Raw genomic sequence first — 9,627 nt, 5'->3', positions numbered from 1 at the left:
CCGTAAGCCTCCCCCCATTACTTTTAGTAAAAGTCACAGACAGGTTTCCGTGATTTTTTGTTTATTGCCCGTGACCTGTCCATGAGTTTTACTAAAAATAGCCATGATAAAATGTGAACCTTAGATATAACCAGGACGCAAAGCCAGCTTGGCATCCATTACTGGGCCAATGGGACTACCAGTGGGCCGAGCTCCTGTACATCTGAGAAAAGTGGAACTTTCCAGCCAAGGAGGTCGAAAGTCCCCAGTCACTGAATGTAGGCAAGACACCTGCTGAGACCAAGGCACGGCCTCACTGAAGATAAATGTAGTCACTAGAAAGCACATTTTGTTTGTAACCTCCCTGGCCCTTTCACTCTTACCAGACATCCCTTAACCCTATGGTCAATGGGAATAAACTTATTTTTAGTTTTAAAACAAACCATCTCAGTGCTGCAGATCACAGTGAAGTGCAAGTCGTCAGCTAACCTAACAGGGTGGGGCTCTGCGCTGTCTCTTTAAGAGAGCAGCAAAGTTACTAAAGTTCTGTGAGTGCTACGTTCAGGAGGATCTGACACTACAGGGCAGCCGGTTTTGGGGAGACTCAGGTTTGGGGGGCGAGTTGGGGTGACTCTGGAGTTACCAGCCCCCAGGGACACTCTCCCTGCAGGGAACAGTTCCAGGTCAACTGGGGAGCCCAGCCCACGGGCTGGTGGAAGATGGGGGATGGGGACAGGTGTGTAGAGTGAAGGTGGGGCCTGGTCCAAATGTCCTTCTCCTCATCTCCATGGCAGGGGGATCCTGTCTGGGAGGGGAAGGGAGAAGGGGGAACTTCTCCAGCTGCTCCCTCTGCCTGGCTGGAGTTTCTCTCTCTCCCTTCCCCCACCAGCTCAGCAACCAGGGCTGCAAGAGGGAGGAGGGGCTGATGGGGGCTTCTCCTCCTCTGCTTGGGGTTTGCTTAGACCAGGCAGAGCCAGAGGGTCACTGACCAGCTGCTGCTCGGCTGCTGCTGGATCCTCACCCCAGCGATGGACAGCTGGAACCTTGGGAGCCAAACACCCCGGATGCGTGTGGGAACAAGGAAATGGGTTTGTCACCATGGCCAGCCCCAGTCAGGGCCCTGAGAGAATTTCCCCCATGTGTGGAGGAGTCTCTGATGTCCAGCATGGTGTTAACTCCACTTGGAGCATTTTCCATGCTAAAGGAAGCAAATCAGGGTCTGTCTACACAGCAACTAGGCATCTGCTGCGGCTGGACTGTGCCAGCCCACTTGGGCTCATGGGGCTCTTTCATTGCTATATAGATTTCCAGGCTTATTCTGGAGCCTTCTCTCTAGGACCTGCGAGGTGGGAGGGTCGCAGAGCCCAGGCTCCAGCCCATGCCCCGAAGTTCACGTAGGAATGAACCAGCCCTGCAGCCCCAGCCCCACGAGCCTGAGTCGGCTGTCATGGGTCAGCTGCAGGTTTTTCTTTGCTGTGCAGACAGACCCTGAGAGGTCTCTACCCTGAGTGGGTTTGCTGGTGCTTTATATTCCCCAGAGCACCAGATGAAGCGTCCCCCACATTCAAAGTCTCCCTCTTGTGAGGACTCTTCAATATATGATAATGGGTGAGCTCTGACTGAATTTTTTCCTGAAGTGAAGGTATTCCTAAGAGCAACAGCCGTGTTAGTCTGTATTCGCAAAAAGAAAAGGAGGACTTGTGGCACCTTAGAGACTAACCAATTTATTTGCAGCTGTAGCTCACGAAAGCTCATGCTCAAATAAATTGGTTAGTCTCTAAGGTGCCACAAGTACTCCTTTTCTTATTCCTAAGAGCTATCTCTTGTGTGGAGTCTCCGATGTTTAGCAAGCTTTGAGCTGTTCTTGAAGCTTTTCCCACAGTCCAAGCCTTTATGGGTGTCTTCTCTCTTCTGCATCGTCTCATATAACCCTCAGGAAACTTTCCCCCACAGTCGAGGCGTTTGTGGGGTTTATCTCCAGTATGGATTTTCTGATGTCTCGTAAGGGTTGATCTGTGAGTGAAACTTTTCCCACAGTCGAGGCATTTGTAGATTTTCTCTCCTGTGTGGATTCTCTGATGTTTAAGAAGGTCTGAGCTGTGACGGAAGCCTTTCCTGCACTCCAAGCATTTATGGGGTTTCTCTCCTTTGTGGATCATCTCATGTGAAATCAGGTTTGATCGCTGAGTGAAACTTTTCCCACAGTCCAAGCATTTATAGAGTTTCTCTCCTCTGTGGATTTTCTGGTGTGTAGTAAGGGCCGATCGCTGAATGAAGCTTTTCCCACAGTCGAAGCACTTGTGGGGTTTCTCTCCTGTGTGGATTTTCTCATGTGAACTAAGGGTTGATCTGTGGGAGAAACTTTTCCCACAGTCGAGGCATTTGTGAGGTTTATCTCCAGTGTGGATTCTCTGATGTCTGAGAAGGATGGATCTCTGAGCAAAACTGTTCCCACAGTTGAGACACTTATAGGGTCTCTCTCCTGTGTGCACTCTCTGATGCGTAATAAGGTGTGAGCTCTGACTGAAGCTTTTCCCACAGTCCAGGCATTTATAAGGTCTCTCTCCCGTGTGGACTCTCCCATGTTTAATAAGCTGTGAGCTGTCACTGAAGGTTTTCCCACAGTCCAAGCATTTATGGGGTTTCTCTCCAGTGTGGGTTCTCTGATGTGTAGTCAGGGCTGATAACAAACTGAATCTTTTCCCACACTCTAGGCATTTATAAGGTCTCTCTCCTGTGTGGATTCTCCCATGTTTCATTAGGGATGAGCTCTTGGTAAAACTTTTCCCACACTCATCGCATTTATACGGTCTCTCACCTGTGTGTTTTCTCTGATGTATAATGAGGGATGATCTCTGGTTGAAGCTTTCCCCACAGTCCAAGCACTTATGGGTTTTTTCGCCTGTGTGGATTCTCTGATGAGTGATAAGGTTCGATTTCTGACTGAAGTTTTTCCCACAGTTGAGACATTTATACGGTGTCTCTTCCTTGGGATTTGTCTGTGAGGCTGTGGTTTCCTTGGGATTTTTGCATCCTACCCCACATTCAATGGATTTATCCTCTTTCTTCATTGGGTGGTTTCCCCGCTGCCTCTCTGACCTCTGCCGACTTCTCCAAGCTTTTCCCTGTTCCAAGGATTGGGAAAAATTCCCTTCCGCTCCTCTCAGAAAGTTCCCCTGCAGTTCCACTTGCTTGGGATCTTCCTGTTGTGGATTCTTCTTCTTGTTCTCACTCATCATCATCTCATCACCTGTTGGGAGAGAGAGAGAGTCCGGGCAGGAGTCATTCCCTGTGCCAGGGAGAAAGGACAGAACAGGGAGCAGCAAAGTGGGGAAAACACTACACAGAAACTGTAGGGGAGACGGAGAAATTGGATTCTGCCTCCATCTCCTATCCAAACCCTCTTAGGGAAGAAAAGTTGAGGAGGAAACTTCATACAGCTAAAGGATGGGTGGGAAGCCATGGTGATATCTGCCATGATGATACCATACCAGCTGGCTACAGCCTGACTGGGTGGGGTGAGACACACCTCGAGGAGATCGGTAGCAGCCCACCTTTGGGAGTCTCAGCTTTTTCATTCACTCGCCAGATGGTTTGTGTGTCAGTTTCACAAATTCCTCTTGGGACCTCCGATTCCTCCGGAGCCTGGAGATCCGGGACCCACGGCTCTTCCCCTTGTTCAAGCCGGGCGATCAGGTCAGGTTTGGGAATGGGAAATCCTGCTCGGGGGGGGAGGCGGAGGGAAATCAGGAAGATGAAGGTGCATGGAGTATTGAGAGAGTATTTGTCACAAAGAACATTCCCTGAGTTTAACCTGCCCCGTGCTGAGCTGGGGGATTGTGGAATCCAAAAGGACAGGAACATGGTCGATGTAATTACGCAGATGTGGAATGTTAACAAATTGGGACATGGCCTCTGAGCCCCCAGGGAGAGGCAGATGTCTGTCGGGGAAGGAGCTGTCACAGCATCGCTGGGGGTTTCCAGGATCTGTGCACTCTGGGGGACTTGCTGATGCAGACACAGCTCTGGTGTTAAACCCCTACCTAGTTCTAAACCTCCATAAGTTCCAGAGCCCTCCACAGGGCTGTAGGAATGGAGGATCACAAGGATAGAGAGTGTAAAATAAGAGACACAAGGTGGGTGACGTAATATCTTTTCTTGGGCCAACTCCTGTGGGTGAACATAAGAACGGCCATACTGGGTCAGACCAATGGTCCATCTAGCCCAGTATCCTGTCTTCCAACAGTGGCCAATGCCAGCTGCTTCAGAGGGAATGAACAGAGCAGGTGATCATTAAATGATCCAAAACAATAAAAAAACAAGCTTCAAAATCTTCTCTCTTTTACCAACCAAATTTGGTCCAATCAAAGGTACTGCCTTCCCCACCTTGTGTCTGTCTATCATGGGATCAACAGGGCCACACCAACTGCACAAACAAGTGAGAAATAATACACACAAGACAATACGGGGCTTCTTCCCCTTTAAAAGCTGGATGGATGGGGATGAATTAGCGTGTCCATTAGGTTTCTGATTCCCAGATCCCATTGAAGGTGGCATGGAGATGAAAGTCTCTCTCACACTAGATCTATGGACTCTGGGATCCATTTGCCTCTAATCTAACTGAGCAGGGAAGAACTGACCAGTTTCATACACACAGACCTCCCAGCTTGTAATAATTAAGGGCACAGGAATCCCTTACCCAGCGAGGTCACCATCTCGTAGTTCTCCTGCATGACGTCCCTGTAGAGGGCTCTCTGAGCAGGGTCCAGCAGAGCCCCCTGCCCCTGGGTGAAATACACAGCCACCTCCTCGAAGGTCACCGGCATCTGAAACAACAAGAGTCCCCCACTCAGCACCTGCTGCCCCAGCCACAATCCCACTGTTCAGTGGGGGTGGGGGTGGGGGGGAGGGGAGAAAGTCAATAAAGAGAAAGCTCTGCAAGGTCCAGAGTATGACAATCCAACAGCCATTTCTCTTCCCTGTCCCCTGGAAGACGGGACGATCTGGAGTGAAACGTGGACGTGATTCTTCAGCCTGTCGCGATGAGAGGGGCAATGGGGAGGTTTCAGAAGGGGCCTGAGTCTATTTCACACCCTGATTCCCCCTGGCTCTCTCCCTGGAGGCTCCAGCTCAGGATTTGGTGAGGGCAGAGCTCGGGGCTCCCACCGGGGCTGGTTCCAGCCACCGGAGAAAGTCCCCATCTGGGCTGGGCACAGAAGGGGATTAATGAAGGTCTCTCCCCAGAACAGATCCCACTGGGAGAGCACCAGCTGCTCAGTCTGGACTTGAGTTCATTTTGCATCCCGGTTCCCCCCAGCCTCTCTCCCTGCAGACAGATACTCTAGACTTTGCCACGGTGGGAATATACTCAGGTTATGTCCGCGCTACAGGCAGACTGCTACAGGCAGTCCGCGCTACAGGCAGACTCTGTAATGTGGAGAGTGCCTTCAGCAATGAAAGGGGTTTGTGCATCTGTGTGGATAAACCACCTCTCCAATTGACTGTAGCTCGTTCAATGGAAGAATTAACCCATCTATTAAGCTGCGTCTATAATGTAGGTCAGGTTTAAAACAAACAAAAGGAAGTATTTCTTCACACAACGCACAGTCACCCTGTGGAACTCTTTGCCAGAGGATGTTATGGAGGCCAAGACCATAACAGGGTTCAAAAAAGAACTAGATAAGTTCATGGAGGACAGGTCCATCAGTGGCTATTAGCCAGGCTGGTAGGGATGGTGTCCCTAGCCTCTGTTTGCCAGAAGCTGGGAATGAGCAACAGGGGATGGATAACTGGATGATTACCTGTCCTGTTCATTCCCTCTGGGGCACCTGGCATTGGCCACTGTCGGGAGACAGGACACTGGGCTTGTCATAAATATAAAGGGAAGGGTAAACCCCTTTGAAATCCGTCCTGGCCAGGGGAAAGCTCCTCTCACATGTAAAGGGTTAAGAAGCTAAAGGTAACCTCGCTGGCACCTGACCAAAATGACCAATGAGGAGACAAGATACTTTCAAAAGCTGGGAGGAGGGAGAGAAATAAAGGGGCTCACGAAAGCTTATGCTCTAATAAATTGGTTAGTCTCTAAGGTGCCACAAGTACTCCTTTTCTTTTTGTGAATACAGACTAACACGGCTGTTACTCTGAAACCTGTCTATATACTGGTTTCTGCCGGGGATAGACCAGGAATGGAGTCTTAGAACTTTTAGTAAGTAATCTAGCTAAGTATGTGTTAGATTATGATTTCTTTAAATGGCTGAGAAAAGAATTGTGCTGAATAGAATAACTATTTCTGTCTGTGTATCTTTTTTGTAACTTAAGGTTTTTGCCTAGAGGGGTTCTCTATGTTTTTGAATCTAATTACCCTGTAAGATATCTACCATCCTGATTTTACAGGGGGGATTTCTTTATTTCTATTTACTTCTATTTTTATTAAAAGTCTTCTTGTAAGAAAACTGAATGCTTTTTCATTGTTCTCAGATCCAAGGGTTTGGGTCTGTGGTCACCTATGCAAATTGGTGAGGCTTTTTATCCAACATTTCCCAGGAAAGAGGGGATGCAAGTGTTGGGAGGATTGTTCATTGTTCTTAAGATCCAAGGGCCTGGGTCTGTAGTCACCTAGGCAAATTGGTGAGGCTTTTTACCAAACCTTGTCCAGGAAGTGGGGTGCAAGGTTTTGGGAAGTATTTTGGGGGGAAAGACGCGTCCAAACAGCTCTTCCCCAGTAACCAGTATTTGTTTGGTGGTGGTAGCGGCCAATCCAAGGACAAAGGGTGGAATATTTTGTACCTTGGGGAAGTTTTGACCTAAGCTGGTAAAGATAAGCTTTGGAGGTTTTTCATGCAGGTCCCCACATCTGTACCCTAGAGTTCAGAGTGGGGGAGGAACCTTGACAGGGCTAGATGGACCTTTGGTCTGACCCAGTAGGGCCATTCTTATGCTCAGATCAAACTAGCTGGCTCAGGGCTTAAAACTCTTCCTAGCCCTGAGTTATGCAGTAGCTGGATCTGATTGTTAACTGTAGACCAGGCCTTACAACACAGACCTGGCCTCTCCTTGCAAGCTAAACCCACCAACACTTCTAAATCCTCCCAGCAACAGAGCCGTCACAGTTCAGGGCAACCGCTCCTGTATTTACACTCGGTGATCCATCAAGGGCACCCACTGGGCAGCGCCCCAGCTATCGACTCTTGTGAATTGAGTCCAGGTCTCTCTCCCTTCTGACCGGGGTATTTCTAGGCTGTTCCCTGAGTGTGTAAGGAGGCCTGCTTTACTCCTCGGCTCTGACATGGTACCGACTAATTCCCCCAGGGATAATTTTCCACACAGTTCTTCCTAGGTTTATTTCATTCTGATGGTAAAAGCACTACAGGAAAAACCCCAAACATATTCAATACAATAAAAGAAACCAGATGCAGGGTAATAGCTTCTCAGAGACCACCCCCGCTCTGCCATAGGAGCTCGGGCAGGAGCAGGCCTTCCAAAGGTTCAAAGCCCCACCATGGCATTTCCCTGGGATTTCAGGTTCATCACACTCTTTGCTCAGAATGAGAACCCCTGACTCTGGCCAAGCCTGTACAAGAGTGAGCTTACAGCTGTACCGACGCAGCTGCACCGCTGTAAGCTGGCTCATGTAGCCGCTCTATGCCCCCTCCCAAGCTCTCCCCCAGTGACACCCCCCCTGCCCCCTCCCGTCTCCTACCCCCGTTCTGTGCCCCCGGTACACACCGGGAGCTGGCGGCAGCTTGCCCGGGCCCGGGGCAGGGAATCGCAGCCGGCTCCGCGGGGAGCAGCCCGGGGCCAAACCCGCCCCCTGCAGCCCGGGGGGGGCGGGTCTCTCTTACCTTCCCTCCGAGCGGGGCCCCCCGGGGCAGGGGCCGGGCCGGGAAGGGGCCCTGGCCGGGCTGGGGGCTCTGCCCTGGGAGAGGCTCCCGGGGAGCAGCGGGCAGGGCCCGGCTGGAGGTTCCCCTCTCCCGGCTGCAGCCCGGGCTCCGGGCTCCCAGCACCAGCCGCCGGGGCTCGGGGATCTCGCCGGGAGCCAGAGTCCCCGCAGCGGCTGCGAGTCACTTCCTGCGGCCGGGCCTGAGCCCCGCGATCCTCCCCCCAGAGCCGCCCCCCAGCCGCTCCTGGGTCCTAGCGATCAACCCACCGCGCTGCAGGCCCCTGCCCCAGACCCTGCCCCGTGGGGGCCCCACCTCTCCTGGGCGCGGGCAGCTTCTCCCAGCGCTATGCAGGCGTCCTGCCTAGAAGCCACAGGATCAATAGGAGGACAGAAAGGCCACGATCCTGGGGAGGGGAGAGAAGGGGGATTTCTATGAAGATTGTGGATTGTTTCAGAGACTCCCAATAAGGAGTACCCAGGCGTGATAGGGTCTTGGTCCTAGAGAGGCAGCCCACATCAGACACATTTCCCAGTGACGCTGACTCCATGTGTGATTCTCTCTGGTGAAAGATTGGACCAGGGAGCAGTTGGTCAGCGCTGGCATCTTGTCTCCATATCATGCTCCCTGGCTACTACAAGGTTTAGCCCGATTGATGAATCCTATATTAATGATACTGAAGTTATCACTTTGAGGTTTGATAGGTTCTTGTCCCCAGATCAGGCCCAGTAGTATTAAAATTACTGTTCGATCAGTTGGGAATCCCGATGTGCACGGTCGCAACACTCACACTATAGGAACCCTTCTGTCTTTGTACCAGTCTATTAACATTGTACATTTAGATAAGTCACAAACATTCCAACACAGTAAGGCAGACAGAGATAACACAGACTGTCCATCTGTCCATCCACATACTCACACCGTCCCTTGCAGAACAACCTGAAATGTTAGCCATCCTCTTCATCATCACCATCACCTTCCTCATTGTCACCCACGGCCATCAACCTGGCACCTCCCGAGGGCTACGGCTCCCTATCCTCCCGCATGCGGGGTGGGGTACGTTTATAATGTGTTATGCTGATGCTACTGTGTCTGATGCATATTGAGTGGGGGTTTCTCGCCTCTTTCTTATGTCGATTTCCTCACCCTACTAACGTTGGGGTGCCCTTCTCCTATAGGTTAGTATATTAATGATCTCAGCTTATTATCCCATACGTCAATCCGTTGCCATGGTCAGATATCTGCGGATGTTCCCATCCTAAGCTATCCCAAAGCTGGCGTTAGCTCATGTTCCTGTGGTTGGCTGGTGTTGTCATGGACAAACTTCCCCCTTAAACTCTCTCTTCCCAGCTCCCCAAAACTGAGGGGGGGGCCATTGGGCCATTTATCTGTGCCAAAGGTCATAGGCTTCAAGCCTTATGCTAACTGCTGAAGCCAGTGTCTTACAGGTAGGGCCCTACCAAATTCATGGTCTATTTAGGTCAATTTCACAGTCACAGGATTAACAAAATTGTAAATTTCATGATTTCAGCTATTTAAATCTGAAATTTCACCTGTGAAATTGGATTGTGGAGGGGTCACAAGGTTATTTAAGGGGGGTCATGGCATTGCCACCCTTACTTCTGTGCTGTTTTTGGTGGGGTGCTGCCTTCAGAGCCAGCAGCCACTCTCCAGCCGCCCAGCTCTGAAGGCAGTGCAGAAGTAAGGGTGGCAATACCAGGAGCCCCCTACAATAACCTTGCAACTGCTCCCCATGACCCCCTTTTGGATC

At 50.8% G+C, this 9,627-nt stretch overlaps 1 protein-coding gene across 3 annotated transcripts; it reads right to left on the bottom strand.

Annotated features, from left to right (window-relative positions):
* Positions 1 to 42: 42 nt before the first annotated feature.
* On the bottom strand, positions 43 to 4,810 carry LOC311530837 (uncharacterized protein). Of its 3 annotated transcripts, XM_084647782.1 has the most exons (3): positions 4,679 to 4,810; positions 3,534 to 3,698; positions 43 to 3,229 (listed from the first exon to the last, which is right to left on the bottom strand). In XM_084647782.1, exons 1-3 carry the CDS (start codon positions 4,803 to 4,805, stop codon positions 1,737 to 1,739), a joined length of 1,785 nt encoding a protein of 594 aa, XP_084503908.1. In that variant the 5' UTR covers positions 4,806 to 4,810; the 3' UTR covers positions 43 to 1,736. The 3 variants fall into 3 exon arrangements, with proteins under 3 accessions (XP_084503908.1, XP_084503909.1, XP_084503910.1); XM_084647783.1 differs by lacking the exon at positions 3,534 to 3,698; XM_084647784.1 differs by lacking the exon at positions 4,679 to 4,810 and having other exon boundaries at positions 3,509 to 3,688.
* Positions 4,811 to 9,627: the final 4,817 nt, after the last annotated feature.

This window comes from Lepidochelys olivacea, assembly GCF_965140295.1.
Source record: "Lepidochelys olivacea isolate rLepOli2 genome assembly, chromosome: 14".
NCBI lineage: Eukaryota > Metazoa > Chordata > Testudines > Cheloniidae > Lepidochelys > Lepidochelys olivacea.
Note: the sequence above shows the minus strand (reverse complement) of the source record. Positions and strands in the feature narration are given on the sequence as shown.

Excerpts from the sequence above, each read along its gene's own strand:
- LOC311530837 (XM_084647782.1), bottom strand. The coding sequence starts at position 4,805 with ATGCCGGTGACCTTCGAGGAGGTGGCTGTGTATTTCACCCAGGGGCAG. Across the intron at positions 3,699-4,678 it reads CGAGATGGTGACCTCGCTGG|GATTTCCCATTCCCAAACCT; the intron begins GTAAGGGATTCC and ends CCCCCCGAGCAG. Across the intron at positions 3,230-3,533 it reads AAAAGCTGAGACTCCCAAAG|GTGATGAGATGATGATGAGT; the intron begins GTGGGCTGCTAC and ends CTCTCCCAACAG.